This window comes from Antennarius striatus, chromosome 1 (genome assembly GCF_040054535.1).
Source record: "Antennarius striatus isolate MH-2024 chromosome 1, ASM4005453v1, whole genome shotgun sequence".
Lineage (NCBI taxonomy): Eukaryota > Metazoa > Chordata > Actinopteri > Lophiiformes > Antennariidae > Antennarius > Antennarius striatus.
Window position 1 is genome coordinate 24,505,718 of NC_090776.1, and position 16,000 is coordinate 24,521,717.

At 38.1% G+C, this 16,000-nt stretch overlaps 1 protein-coding gene across 1 annotated transcript in view; it reads left to right on the top strand.

Annotated features, from left to right (window-relative positions):
• ntrk3b (neurotrophic tyrosine kinase, receptor, type 3b) overlaps positions 1–16,000 on the top strand; it is a 159,214-nt gene that overhangs the window by 25,111 nt on the left and 118,103 nt on the right. Inside the window, exons 2-3 of the mRNA XM_068314385.1 lie at positions 4,928–5,002; positions 8,084–8,155. Of these exons, the coding sequence (XP_068170486.1) occupies positions 4,928–5,002; positions 8,084–8,155 (147 nt within the window). The remainder of the gene's footprint in view (positions 1–4,927; positions 5,003–8,083; positions 8,156–16,000) is intronic.

Consider the following 16,000-nt stretch of genomic DNA (forward strand, 5'->3'; position numbering starts at 1 on the left):
ATTGGGGAAAGAGATAGGTCACGTAAAAGAGACGGAGAGAGAGAGAGAGAGAGTGAGAGAGTGGCAGATAGGCCAGTTTGAGTTTCATGTCCATAGTGAGCCGTCGCTGAATTGGGGGCGGGATTTCCAGGCCTTTGGGTGTCCTGTCTTCCATCCGCGTTTTCCACCTGTGGAACAGAGGCACAAAGACAGCGGCAGTATCGTGCAGACAGAGAGTGTGATTTGACAGTAGTAGCGATAAATTATACGAGTAGTAATAAATTCTAAGAGCATAGAAAGATAAAGAAAGTGAAGGACAAGTGACAGAAGCTTCAGAGTATCTCCCTTTAACGGGAGAGACGGCGAAAAAATACCCTCAGCAGCCTTAGCCTATAGCAGCATATCTAGTGGGGTGAGTGTTATTTCTAATTGTAGGCTCTATCAAAAAGGAGGGTTTTCAGTCTACTCTTAAATAAATTTGCTTCTGAGAGGCACATGGCACAAAGGCGTCAATGTCATTACATCTCATTACTATCCCTGGAAGACGCAACTCGTATTTCAAAATATTTAAGAAGGTAAACTAAATTCTCCAAGTCTGAAAAGTTTTTGTCCACATCGACTTCAAAATTTCTTTGATTCTATTTAGTTATTTGTAGTTTTTGTGTAACCCTGTTCATACAGGCAACAAAATAGTTCACCCTACACAAGGAGGTTGAGTCTGTATGGCCATTGGTCCCTGTTGGAGATGAGGTCTGTGATGAGTTTCATCTTAAACTATAAAGAAGCTCACCATCTGAGATTGGTATTGACAAACATATAGCAATTTGAGTGCAATTATAAAGAGAAGTCCTGCTCTCTGCTCAAAAAAATGTTCCAATGTAAATCTTCTAACAATTATGGTGCTCTAAATCTTCTAACCAATGTGCTGCTCAGGATTTTAATGTTGTAAAATCCTGAGCAGCACTTGGGCTCTTGCTTAATTCTGTAGGTATTCATTATTCATTCTGTGCTAACTCAGAAATATTTCTTCATAGATTATTTCCATTGATCTGAAGCAATCCTGTTTATGATGTATACATTTTTTATCCTACTCATGATTCAAATCCTGTCTTTACATTGTCATTTGTTATTTTCACCTATTAAGAAATGAGAAAGAGCATGTTCACTAAAGCCCAGAACATGATACCACACAGGGTTTGAGTGTGTAGCCCAGGGCCTCACAACACAACAGATGGCTGTTGCTGGGATCGAATCTGTTACTGTTTGGTTCCAGGGTGTTCTCCTCAAGCGCCAGACCACCCTGCCACCCTGTTCAGATTGTACTTTGTTGGAGGCCATTCTCTTAAGCAGATGGAACGTGGTTCGAATTTCATAGTCTTGCATGTTAGAAAGCAGGCTGATAGATCTTACTGAACAACTTGTTCTGATAGCATCATGCTCATTTCCTTTGTACTTACCAGTTATTAATCAAAGTCATGTCATGGTAAATTTATTTAAAAAGTGCTTGTCATAAAATGCTGAATAGAGAACAAATAATTTAAATACAGAGATGAGGGGAAAAAGAGAGACAGATTTTCTAATCATGTTGTCAAGAACACAAACCTCATATCCCATGTCTTCATTTGTTTAAATGTCCTTTCTTTTTTATAATATTAATTTTGACAAAGCTATGAGTTAAAATTGTTGTACTATCTGACTCATAATAGGTCTGCCTGAACTAAAACTATGACTGAAAAATAAAATGCTAGCATCTCATTAACTTCTCAAGTCATATAGATTTATATTTTCACATCCTCAAAAAATCTGTGAATAACAGGACAGAGATTGAATTGCCCCTGTATAATCATAACACCTTTGTTATTCATATCCATTGTCCTTTTCACATCAGTTTAATCCACATACATATTCATTGTGCTGTGGACAAACAGGTTCCAAACACAGTTCTGCAGGGAGGTGCTACCTCCTTCCTCTGTGCTGTTTGTCGATAGCAGGTTGATGAAAATGGGGATTATGTTAAATTGTATAATAAATAATGAAGCGGTGCCACAAATGAAATAATTTTTTGCCCAAATAAATGATGATATTTTTTTTGCATAATTCAAATTTTACCATTATTATATAATAACACTGAAATTCTATCTGTTGTACAGCTCTCTTATGCTAAACTCTATAATCACTGCAGTATCCAATGCTCTTTGTCAATGATGACAGAAACCTAATGATAAAATGACCCTTCTAGTGTGAGACAGAAAAATGACTTATTAGCATATTTATTAGCAACATCTTGAAAAAAAAATGAAGAAAACAATTTGTTTCTATTTGTCTAACCATTGAAATATTTTCATTGGGTAAAAAAAAAACGTATATGTTTTTTTTGTATGTGATTGTGCTGTTTCTTCTTCACCAAGTGTTCACCAGAAGTTTGAATGCTATGTTTTATACTGCAGGTCTAAGGCGAGTGCTTACTGCAGTTTCAGGTGATGCATCATATTTAGGCTCCTTTGTTTATGTAATTAGCAGAGAATGACAACGAGGACCTTGCTTCCATCTTTTCTTCAAGAAGATTAAACTGCTGTTTCGAGCAAACAAAAAGTGCATTTGCTTTAAATTGGAATTATGGGGGAGGTCATCAGGTAGAGGTGAATGGTACAATGTGATTTCGAAGTAAAGCAAATAACCCTTAAGTTTCAATCAATGTGTCGCATATTCAAATTAGTTTTAGTTTGGACTGGGTTTGAATCTCCCAACCCATTTGGACAATCCTAGCTCAATTTCCAAAGCTCACAATTAAATCCAAATTATGACTATTCTATGCGGAAAACAAATTAAAGAAATAATTTCTTGGAAAAACAGCAAATAAGAACATCACTTTTAACTGTTCCCACCTGCCAGTCTTAATATTAATTGGCAAACCAATAGCCAACAATAAAAGCCAATAAAAGCCTCTGCCAAAAGTGTATGATGTGTAAATGTGGACAGTGCTGTATAGTGCTTTCAGGAGATAATAGACTTCTAAATGATTTACTAGTATTTACTACTGTAATTCATAATGCAACTTGGTTCTAACAGTGATTGTCACATTTCGCAGACCTTTATTCTGCAAAATGGCCACATTTTGCAGACCAAAACAGATGCATCCCAGAGTGCATTGCTTGCATAAACAGAAATTTTCAGATGCTGTATCATTATTGTACAGCAGATGCACAAAAGCTGGAAGGTATGCTAAAGGAGCAAAAGCTTTACATTACAATTTGAAAAGACACTTTTATTTGTTGCTGTTTAAATAAACACACATTACAAAGCTCAGCACAAACTCGTAATGAACAGTGGAATGTGGTTAAAAATTTAGGCTTAAGCTCATACGTATGTGTCTGTGTGTGTCTGTGTCTGTATGTGTGTATTATACAGACGCACACAGACATCTTGTGTGTATTACACACACACACACACACACACACACACGCACACACAGATACGAGCTGCTCAACATATGAATTTTTTAAAATACGAGTTGTTGTCTGATCCATATTTTTGCTTGACCTATGACCAAAAATCCGAGATACAAGCCATGCTTTGGGCCACCACTCATATTTGGCGGATACAACATCACAAATTTTACAACTTGAATACTGCACTTGGGCCTCATGCATTTGGTGTCTATGTGTAACTCTTCTTCTGTTCCATTGCTCATTTCACGCAAGTTGACATCACAAATCTTGGCAATTGGTGGATTGTGTATCCACATTCAGCCATTTTTATTTGTTTTTGTTAGAAATCACAAGTTCCGCCCCATAGTCAGCCATCATCGGTTGGCCTTTCCAATACTTGTTGAGTCTTCTCTTAAAGGTGTCAATATTCGCTGATGTTACTACTTCCTTGGTAGCCTGATCCACATTCAACCTACTCTCTGTGTAATCTGTATTTGCGGTAGTTTAGTCTGGCTCTTTTATGTTTCAGCTTAAATGAATGTCCTCTATTGGATGTGTTTGTGCTTTGCTCCACAAGCCCCTTTGCTAACTTTGTGCCATATCCACATTCCTCAATATTTGAAAAATGTCTATCATGTCTCCCCCAATTCGTCTGTAGGCCAAAGTGGGCATGTTCAGTTTTCTTCAACCTTTCTTCATACAACCGCTCACTAAGGCCTTGTACCTCCTTTATTGCCCAACGCTGGACATTTTCTAGTGCATCTACATAGTATTTTAGATAAGGAGTCCATTTCTGATTAGCATATTCCAATCGCTGAATTTTCACATGTACCGCTGAAATACTGAGAAGAGACCTGTGGGGAGGCACCAGCCAGCCGAGCCTCACCATGGATTGAGCAATGACTTGGCCAACAATGCTGGCATGCTGTAGAGTGAGACCGTAATGCTATCTCTATGTCGCTATAAAAATGTTCAAACCGGTTTGCTTTCTGAACTAAATTTCCATAATTTAGCTAATGTATATCATTTACAGTGTTTTTTTTTTTTTTTTGTCAACAGCTGCATGTGTGTAACGTATTTGAGTTGAGCGGTTCTGAATACAATTCATGGTTGTGTTTCATTTTTCCATTTACAGTATGTTATGACCTGTTTGCGTGAATCTCTTTTGGACTTTTTGTCAACGTGACTATCTTGTATTTTGACTTGAATAAACGTGATTTTAAAAATCAATCTTCTACTTCTTCTTCTCAGTTGATCCCCTTCTCATACAACAGAAGACGCTGCATCTGCTGCCTTTTGGCAATTAAATCTATCAGAGAGCAGCAGAGAGCACACTGTCAGAGCTGTTCCAGTAATTGTAAATTAAATGAATATAGATTTAAAAACTTTGACAACAGACAGCTATTCTGCGGCTGGAGCCTGAAACATGTTTTCATCTGTCATTTCTTCTGGATCGTTTGCCTTTCTCTTCAGATGAAGACGTAGTTTTCATCTACCTTTCTCTTTCTCTCTGATTACAGACACATAGAGAACTGGACAGGACTGCAGACTCTGAGAGATGTTGATATGGAGCTCTACACTGGACTGCAAAGATTGTGAGTGTTGATGCTGTGATCTGGAGGGGAGCTGGGGAAGACAAGTGATCGACACTTCGGTGTCCTGCTGTGTTGTAAATGGAGAAAGGACAAAGGGACACGTACTACTGTTAATCTTTATTTTCCATCAGATTGCCAGCATATACTCACTGCTCTGCTGGATGCAGCAACAGCATCACCACTGGCACATCAAGATTAAATGTTTAATACCTGACTGAATTTGACAAATATTGCCTAATTCTGATTCTGAAAATACTAATCTGTTGCTCACATGTGTGCAGAGCCGAGGGAATACAGGTTGTGTCTCATGTTCGTACAGAAGTTGAGGTTTAAACAATCTTTCAATTGTCATGCTGGTGTTAACCACTCCTTTACGTCCTTAGTCACTGATCAAATAATGCTAAAAAGCAGCAGGAAAAATTGAATTAGGACTCCCTGTTGTTCTGCTGTTTTTTCTGTGTTCTTCTCCTCTTAAACCAACGCTATGCTTTTTTTCTTTCTTTGCTGCCCTCCACAATAAGGCCAGGTCCCTTACAGTTTACTCAGCCTGACAATCCTTCAACAGTTGCTTTTTTTCCTTCCTTTTCATTTTTCTCTTTCTCTTCAGAAAATCGTATTCTCCTTTACCCTCCAAACTCAGAACTGGCCCCTTTTGTGATCCTCTTGATCCTTCATCAGGAAGGCCAAGTGCAATATCCCCACCACTAAATTAGCATTTTTCTCATTACTGCCGTCTCTCTCTTGCTGCCTGTCTGCTTGTCTGGGGAGCCTGGCTCCTCCATGGGCTTTCCCAGAGAAAGTTCTTACCTTGTGTTATGCTTGCTGCCTAGTGGGGCAGCATCGCACAGGATAAGAGCTTCACTAGCATTGTGCAGTACAGGTACATTTTTTTTGAAGCTCACTTCATTTATTAACTGGTTATTGTTTTACTTTACAACTTACTTTAGATGGTTTGCTATATTTCTTGTCAAAAGCCAGCAAAACAGTGAAATCTGTCCATTAGAATTGTTTTCCTTCCCCATCCTATCTCCAGTATTCATGTCCAAGTCTACCAGTTCCAACTGAAAAACGTTGGTTTTTTTTTCAAATGTTACTCGAATAGGAGTAAATGCTGCATTTTCAATATAGCTCACTATGGTTGAATGTAATATATGACACAAAGATCGTTAATTCATCTTCTTGAAGACAATACAACTATTATTGTCTCCTCTTCAGCCTCTAACCCGAAGCTACAAGTCATGGATTATGCTGGAGCTTATCCCAGCTACGGGCAAGAGGCAGGGTAAAGCCAGGATTGGGTGCCAGCTCACTGTAGGGCCATGTGAAAGACAGACAACCATTCACATTCACATCACACCTATGGACGATTTTTGAGTGCTCAGCTTACCTATTCTGCATATTTTGGTGGTGAGTGGAAGCCAAAGAACCTGGAGAGAGTCGACGCAGACACAGAAAGAACATACAAACACTCAGAGGCCTCAGGACCTTCTTGCTGTGATTTGCTACCCAATGTGTCACCGTGCAGCCCACACAAAGACCATATAAATCCAAATAAGAAGACACACCTGAAGGCACTGGATCCCCAACTCTGGACTAAGCCACATTATTATCAAAACCAGGCATGATCGGTCTTTTTAGAAGGTTATGGCAACAACAGTTGGGAATAATCCACAATCTGCATTAATAGGCAGCGACTGGTACGGTCATTGACTGCTTTGGAGAAAGACGTGATGTTATTTGACTCTTGTTTTGAAAAGACATAGCTTTATTTTCCTGTGGAGAGTTCTCCTTGCTTTTTTTTGCTGGTTGTGCAGTTGAGGGATGGCACATCATCTACGTCCACACCTGTCTCCTAGAGGTCATCTACACTCCTATTCTTATTCCCATTCAACCTCTGTCTTGACTCGAGTTGACTGAGTTATGCAACTCATGTTTGTCTCTTCGCAACCCTTGACTGTTCCAACACCCAGTCTTGCCTTCGCACCCCATTCCAGAACTTCTGAACCCGGGACCTGGAGTTCTACCCATGTTCTTTGGACTACACCCTTCACTAGCTGCCAGCTTTGGCCACAGTAAAATTATTTTGTTATACCTTTCTTAGGCCTCAGCTCTGCTTTTGGGTCCTTTCCTCTTGCTTGTCGATTATGACGTCACAGGACATCTGTTCATTCTATCATTCATTCATCATCTTCTAAACCTGTTTCATCCGCTGTCACGGGTTTCGCGGTGCTGGAGCCTATCCCAACTGCCTGGGGGCATGAGGCAGGGGACACTCTGGGTGTGATGCCAGTGCCCTGCAGAGCCTCATATAGACAAACAACCACACATGCACCCACTCACATGTAAGGGCAATTTCATGCTGGCCAATTTGCCTGAGGCGCATGCGTTTGGAGGTGGGAGGAAGACGGCAAACCCGGATATAACCCATGCAGACACAGAAGAAAACATGCAAACTCAGCGCAAAGTGGGACCCAATCTGGGAACTGCCGTGCTGTGCAGCGATAGCTCTACTCACTGCGCCACTGTGCCGCCCCAAGACATCAGTGATTACAAGAATTTGAATTCATTACCAATGTAGCTCAGAAAAGGTCCCTAAAGTGGGTCACTGTAAATTTCAGTCCTTTGTGAGAGAATTCCATGGGAGCCCAGTAAACTGAAGAGCTGTTTCATTTACAGGTTCACATGATGAATGGGAATGCAGGGGAATGCAGTGGAATGCAGATTCCCGTCAGATGTTTCATTTACTTGATTGTGAAGACGCAGATGTTCTCAAATAATTATTGAAATTGTAGTTTACAGTGAATTCAAGGTTTTGTCTCACAGTTTTACACTTTCACAATGTTTTTTATTATATTAAGTTATTGGACTAGACAACAATCTACTCTAGTCTTTAAATGAATCAGAATTGCTGGATTGATTTTGAATTTTGAGACCAGTAATATGAGCGGTTAAAACGGATTTATTTACAAGTAGGTGAGGAGCACAAAGCATGCTGTGAGTATTTTAAGATGGTCATGCTAGGAGGAAAAGAAGCATTTGGTGAGTTATTCATGGTTATTGTATTGTATTTTGTCATTTCAGAACAATCATGAATTGCAACCTGAAGGTCATCCAGCCTCGTGCGTTTGCTCAGAATCCACACCTACGCTACATGTGAGTAAATATTACATCCTGAACAGCCTTATTTCCTGTGACTTCAAAAAGTTATTAGGATATGCAGTTCTTGACAGCTTGTAGTATATAATTGAAGATGAATTAATGTCGAGCAACATGATGCAGTTGATAGCGACTGGCTTTGAGAAAATTGTGGCTGCATGTCTTAAATGAGACATCCATTATTTGCCTAAGATAATTGGATTTCTATCAGCCCTGGCTCTTTGTGCTTCGGCACAGCAACATGCCAGAGAAGCAGTTCCATTTAGTCTGCACTTGCCAAATGGACAGTGTGTGCAGGAGTGTGAGCGTCGGAGAACAGGCGAAGAAAGGGTAATTTTTTTAACAAAGGCAGATGTGTCACCCCATATGACAGCCTGTTATTCCCCAGTTTTCCAGAAGTAAACACGGTGAGGAACTCAGTCACTGTCTTTTTACCTGAACACATTGCCATTTGCAATTTCCGGATGAAAAGCAGAATGGCTCCTCATTTACGTCTGTGCGTTACTGTTGTCGGACATGAATGTCTGCACTACACTATGTTTGTGTGTGTGTGTGTGTGTGTGTGTGTGTGTGTGTGTGTGTGTGTGTGTGTGTGTGAGTGTGTGTGTGTGTGTGTGTGTGTATGTGTGTGTTTGTGTTTCAGGAAAAGAGAGTAATAGAAGGCAATGCAGTGTTTGAGAAGTTAATCTTGTCCTGTTGGGGAAGCAGGAAGCAGAAAAAGTCAAATTATCAAATTTGTCTTGAGTTATAAGCTGAAATTTGGGCATTGCAGTGTTGCTGCAGTGTGGTGAATTTTGAAATCAGTTTAAGTAAACCTTAATGTGCACACTTTGTTAAACCTAAAATAAATGTAATTATAATATTTTACTGTTGTCTGCTAAATTCTGGTACATATAGGAGATTCATGCATGTATCACATGTAGCAAACACTATATTCAGTAACCCTGCTGTTTGCTGACGTGTCCTTGAAAAATAAACAGCAAACCTTTCATTCTTCTCAAACAACTGCTAGGCAAATGGCAGAATAACATAACATATAGACTATAACATATTTAACACACAAGTATGAACTGTTCCAGTTTTTTATACTGCATCTCGAGACTGTTAATGACTGTCCAGCATTAAATTAGTTTAACAAACACCCCTGACACAAATGCATGACTGAATAAACTTCCTTGCAGACTTCAAAGAGGAAATCAACAAACTGCTATATTTAAACACATATCTGACACTTGTCTGATGAACAAGTCTGTAACCACTCTCAATCACACACACACACACACACACACACACACACACACACACACACACACACACACACACACACACACACACACACACACACACACACACACACACACACACACACACACACACACACACACACTCACACACACACTTTCCTGATTCAATCAGAATCTGTATTTCATTAGTCCTCCTCATCATGCTGTTTACATTTTGAAAAGATCATAAGACAAAGATGACACCTAACAATTGATCAACAACATCTTGCCATTGCAAGGTTTCAGAATGTTCTCAGATGGAAGTGGTCACTGAGCTTGGAGTGTCAAACATGCCATCAGCAGGTTGTGAAAATTTAAAGAGTTTTTCTGCTGCTCAAAAATTGCTAAACAATGCTGGATTATGTCCAAGGTTATTGTTTCAGTACACTCACCTACGCTTTTGGCAAGGATACAGATTCAGTTATAATTTCTGCATAATGTGCATGTGCCTTTGACTGTTGACCCCTGAAATAACCTTTACAGATGAATTCCGCTTGGTTCTTGACTTCAAATAATTCTTTATTGGCTTGCATACTCAACAATATTGATCACACAACTTTACAGAACACGCGATGTTGGAAAGAAATGTTTTTGAATGCATGAAACATAATGACAATAATTCAATAATTCTGCAAGAAAAAGTTACTTGGTACAGCATACTGTCTGTCTGTCTGTCTGTCTGTCTGTCTGTCTGTCTGTCTGTCTGTCTGTCTGTCTGTCTGTCTGTCTGTCTGTCTGTCTGTCTGTCTGTCTGTCTGCCTGTCTGTCTGTCTGTCTGTCTGTCTATCTATCTACCTCAAGAAAGTAGTGCATCCCTAGAATGTACTTAAACAAAAAACTGTGCATCCAAACATGACATTTTTGGCAACAGTACAATATAAAAACTAAACAAAATGCTACTTTTAATGATTTTATTAATAACAATGTCAAGAAATAACAATAACAAGAAAATATTTGTTTTCTTGTGTACAGTGTGTTTGCATCATACTGTATGTCAATGGACATTAAAGAGAAAATAAGAGTATTTTTTGTGTTGACAGCTGTTTATTTAATTCCACGATGCTCTCAGGAGCGCTCTCTCATTCTCTCTCTCTCTCTCTCTCTCTCTCTCTCTCTCTCTCTGTATATATATATATATATATATATATATATATATATACACACTGTATATACAGTATATACATACATAAATGTATGCATGTATATATATGTGTGTGTGTGTGTGTGTGTGTGTGTGTGTGTGTGTGTGTGTGTGTGTGTGTGTGTGTGTGTGTGTGTGTGTATAAGTGCTGTCAGGCGATTAAAAAATTAATCTTATTAATTACAGGATTTGTAATTAATTAATCTAATTAATCACATTTTAATCTCATCCCTGCTAAAGGCCCCCAAATAAAGAATTTGAAGCCTAGAACATTACAAAATTGTAGTGCATGACTAATCAATAGAATGCACAAAGAAGAGAAGATTTGAAATCCACATTTTTATTGGTTAAGTGTGCTTTATAAATGAAATTTAAAAGAAAAAAGGTCAAGCACATCAGCAAACCAATTAGGCCAGGTGCATTTCTCAAAAATGCAATACAAACAAAGTTAAAATAAAATTCTGAAATAAAATAAGGCTAAGTCTCAAATAGGCACATGAGCAGACTCTCAATCAAAATGATACTAAAGCTGACTGAATACAGCAATTCAAAATGAATAGTATAACATGTCTCTAAATAAGGCTAAAGGGTAAGCTAACGTTACCGGAACTGACAGAAGACAACTCTGTGTCCTTGACATATTATACATTTAAATGAAACGTTAGGCTGGAGCTGCTTCGGTGATATGAAAATTCTCTTTTACAGTAGGCACAAGTAATAATAATAATGCTAATACTAATAATAATAATAATAATAATAATAATAATAATAATAATAATAATAATGGATTAGATTTATATAGCACTTTTTTGGACACTCAAAGATGCTTTAGATCGGATCCATTATTAATTCACTCCTCATTCGTACCTAGTGATGGTAAGCTACGTGTGTAGCCACAGCTGCCCTGGGGCAGACTGACGGAGGCGTCTATAGCGCAGATTGGCAGCGCAGAATCACAGCGTTTTTGTTGATAGTCCCGTCTTTGTTCTTTTTATAAATAAACTTTCCGCCCAAAGATCCAAGTCTGCTTGCCTCGCTCTCCTGTGTTGCGTCCATCTCTGTTGTCAGTCACCCTGCTTTTGACTAGTGGCGCAGGTACGAAGTGACATTCCACTGCAGCCTACAGGTCTCTCAATGGGCCAAATTTAAAATGCTGGTGCATTGACTTGCCACTCACGATTAATTGCGTTAATTTTTATAGCGCGTTAATTTGCAGCATAATTAATTGATCTAATTAACACGTTAAAATGACAGCCCTAATATATATATATATATATATATATATATATATATATATATATATATATATATATATATATATATATATATATATATATATACATACAGTATATACTGTATATAAAAACTGCATCAAGTAGATAACAGATATCAAGAAGAAATATGTTGTAACCTCGGTTTTATCTCGGTTGTTATATATGTAAACATATAGAAATGTTTTGTGCAGAATTTTGTGCTTTCTATTTAAGGACCAGTGACTGTTGGGACTATTATCTTTTTTCAGGATTGCTGATATTTTTGCCCCTTCTTATGAATAAACGTGATTTAAAAAAATCAAATCAGTCAATCTCTCCATCCAGCAACCATGATAAACTCATACAACTTCGTTTTTGGCATACAAAATAAAGAAAATATGTATAGAACAGACAATATTATAATATGACTCTGCAGCAAAGCAATTGCATGTCAATGAATAGCAAGACTTTTGTATCATGTAAGATGAGGCAGGGAGGCTTACGCTTCTAATTAACATAGAAGCTGACTGCCAGCTAGGTGGAGACCTGTCAGTGTTATTTCTGCAATAATTTCTGTTCAACTGCTTCCTTCAGCTCATCTGTGGTCTCTGTGTTGTGAATACCCAATGATCTTGCTTTGGAGGTATGACCTTCGTTTCACATACATTTATCATGCACACAAAGTGTGGTAGAAATGAAGTCAACAAAGGCGCCAAGTCTTGCTCTTTCACTTATTTTCACCACCTTGGGGTCTAGTGTTCTATTTGATGCTGCTAGCTGGTCAGGCTATGTGTGCTGTGCCTGGCGCTGCCCGTGTCAAATTAAAGGTCAACATCTAGATGGTGAGGCAACTTTTCACTATTTTTCCCAGTGCAACCAAGGGAGAGGCCCAATAAATCTAGAGGGAACGTTGTCACCAGCGAGTCGGAAAGGTCACTCCCCACAGTGAGAGAGAAATGGAGAGTTTCTCTCTCATTAAATCTTCCCACCTCGATAGGTTTTTTCATATTTTTATTTTTTGATTGCAAAATGTCACTTTAAAAAAATGGGTCAGCTGGATTGCTTGCCTGAGACCATCTTTGATTCAAAGTCTGATTATTCTCTGTCTAACTCTGCAGTGTTTTTTAATTCTCTTCAGATATTCCTTTTCTTCTCCATCTTCAATTTTTTAACCGAGCTTGTTAGCATCAGGTTGTGGCTGTGTGACATTTCCGTTGTGATAACAACTGAAGTACTGCAGTATGACAAACTGGGTGACCAAAACATTCAAAATCAACATCACACATACACACACTATGTTTATCAGCCCAAGACTCAAAATATAGTGGCCATGTTCAAAGTGGGGATGACCTATAATTTTCAAAAAAATAAATAAATCGTTTCTACAATTTATATGACAATGGTGGTATTTTTGAAAAAAACAACAACAAACCATTATAGAACTGATTCCAAATGTTTTCCACTTGTTATTTATGTAAATGAACGGCCATGCCACAAAGACGGTTTACGATTTTTACAAGATGTTTTGTTGTGTAAAGAGTTCCTAGGAATCCATGATTACCCAGATTCCACCTGCAGTCATTTGTGCTCCATGGTGCATCAATAGCCAAACAAAAATGGCGTGGCAATCTCCAACGATGAATGCGTCAATGTGATACAGAGTTCAGTGATGGATCTGATGTTTACACTATGTTGTTAGCAAACATTCAAATTCTGTGAATGCAGACAGGACTCCGTGTTCATCTGCAATATCTATTTCAGTCATTAGTAGAAGAAGAGAATTAACTTTGATTTAATATAATAACTACAACCATGGTGCTGCCCTGACATGTTCAAAACAATGAACTTTTAATCTCTCTCATAGTTGTCTTTTTGAATTGTTTAATTATAAATCTAAATAAAACCACTTTATGCAATTTGATTGTCCTTTTTCAAGTTATTATTTTTGTGGAGGAAAACGTCCTCCTACGCTCTGGCTGTATACTTTGCAGACCAGCAGTGTTCACTTCAGTAATTTGCTATTTTTTCTTCATGTAATTTCTTTAGTTGGATAAATGTTTTTTTCAGGCAATGAACGCCAGTATTTGTATTACTCTGCAAAAACACACTCACCCTTGAACTGATTCCTATGTAGTCTTGTTGGTCCTGATTTGTGGTTTATAAAAATTCAAATTTGTCATTACTTCGAGTAAGAATTGTGTGGATCTGATTCCCTCTCAAAGGCTGATTTACCACTCTGCTCTGATGAGGCAGAAGCCACGTGATGGGGAGGTGAAAGGTGCTTCAGGACCTCCCTCTAACATTAGATTTTGCGGCATGCCACCCACTCAATTTTATAAAAATCTCTACCCACAATGCACTACTTGAATTCACTTCTCAATGTGGGAAACAGACTGTTGTCGCTGTGCTAGTTGTCTTTATTCAGCAGATAAATCATGCTGTTTGATTATACAAGCGGGTTAGCGCTCAATTTTGTATTTTGCAAGGGGGTGGAAGTTGACAGTTGTAACGTGAAGAGATGCTTTTATTAAAATTTGTAACAAAAAGGAACAATTTAACAATTTAATGTGTCATTTTGAAAGATCATTTCTCAGACAAGGAGGTTTAAAACAACAAACATGCAATTCAGATGGAATCACATTAATCAATGTAAACTGAATGCAGATTTACCTTACCTCCTCATGCTTAAATGCTTGGGTGTGCATGCAGATAGTCACCGTAAACAAACAGAGGGGTTTGCTGTCAAACTCATTTTCCCAGAGGGCCACAGCATAATGTCTGTCCTCAAAGGGCCAGATGTAACTTATAAATGTCACTAAATTGTAACTCAATGTAATGTAAAATAATTGTAATTACTCCTTAATGGTAAAAAACTCTGAATTTATTATTTATTCAAGTTACATACATTACAGTTGCACGGAAAAATAAATAAATAAATGTTTGTTTCTCTGTTATAAGTGTGTCAGGTTATGAAACACACACAACCCCATCAATCAAGGATCAAATTATCCAAGTGAATAAAGAAAAATTACATCAAACATAAGTTTGATGTATTTGACCAAATTATTTTTAGACACTGACCTTTTATGCTGTCACGGGCCACATAAAATGATGTGGCGGGCCACATTTGGCCCCCGGGCCTTGAGTTTGACAGATGTGGTCTAGAGAATGAGCCCTCTGGGCAAGCACATACTGTACAGCTTCTTTAAAAAAATGAAAATAAACATGAATTAACATTAGGTTTTGACTTTGCATATTTAAGATGTCATTGTTAATTACAAGTCTTGTTAAATATATTATTGAAAAAATGAATTGTAAAAATAAAGATTAAAAAATAAAATGTTCAATAAAATGCTTAAAATTCTGAAAAAAAAAATCATTCATTGGTAGTGGGAGATCTGTGCATATTGTTTTTCATTAATTGTTTAACATAGTCAGATTATCATGTCATTTGTGCCTTTGCATAATAATAAGTGGCATTTTGAAATTAGGGATTTGAGATAAGTTTAATTTTAGTGGTCCCTCTTGTGCAAAGCATTAAAATGGTTGTTGATTCCTGCACCAAAATGATGGATTTTTACGGTTTTGTTTTACCGTTCGCCTTTATTATCTCTTCCAAGTAAGTTAGGCCGCACAGGATGAAAAAGATGGCACACACAGAGACAAATCCAAAAATAGAAACTATTAATCAAAAGCTGCAGGTGGATCGTGATGTAGGAGGGAGAAAGAGCAGGATTCTAAGAAATAAGGCAAGAAAATATTCAGGCAGGCAAAAAGAAACCAGGCCTTGTGGGTGATCTTTACATCCATAATCACAGCACTCTGGGGCAGCTTAATGCTTTATGACAGCTTTTCTGGTCCTGAGATGATGCTGGATGGGAGTGGGTCACAATGAGCCAGAGGAATAATGGCTTCAGTTAATCTGAAGTACAGGACATTCAGTCTCAAGGCATTTTATGCCAACCGGCATGACTGGATCAATACCATCTGTAACACTGAGTTTTCTCCTCCTGAAGTTCAAACCTCCCACTGACAGTTCATGCATCCTCACCTTGCTGCCTCTGCTTACTTGACGATAGTGGCAAGACAACATTTTCCTGAGCAGAGAGAGAAGCTAAAAATAGTTACTTTCATCTCAGTGAATGATTGGTTTTAAAGCAGTGTG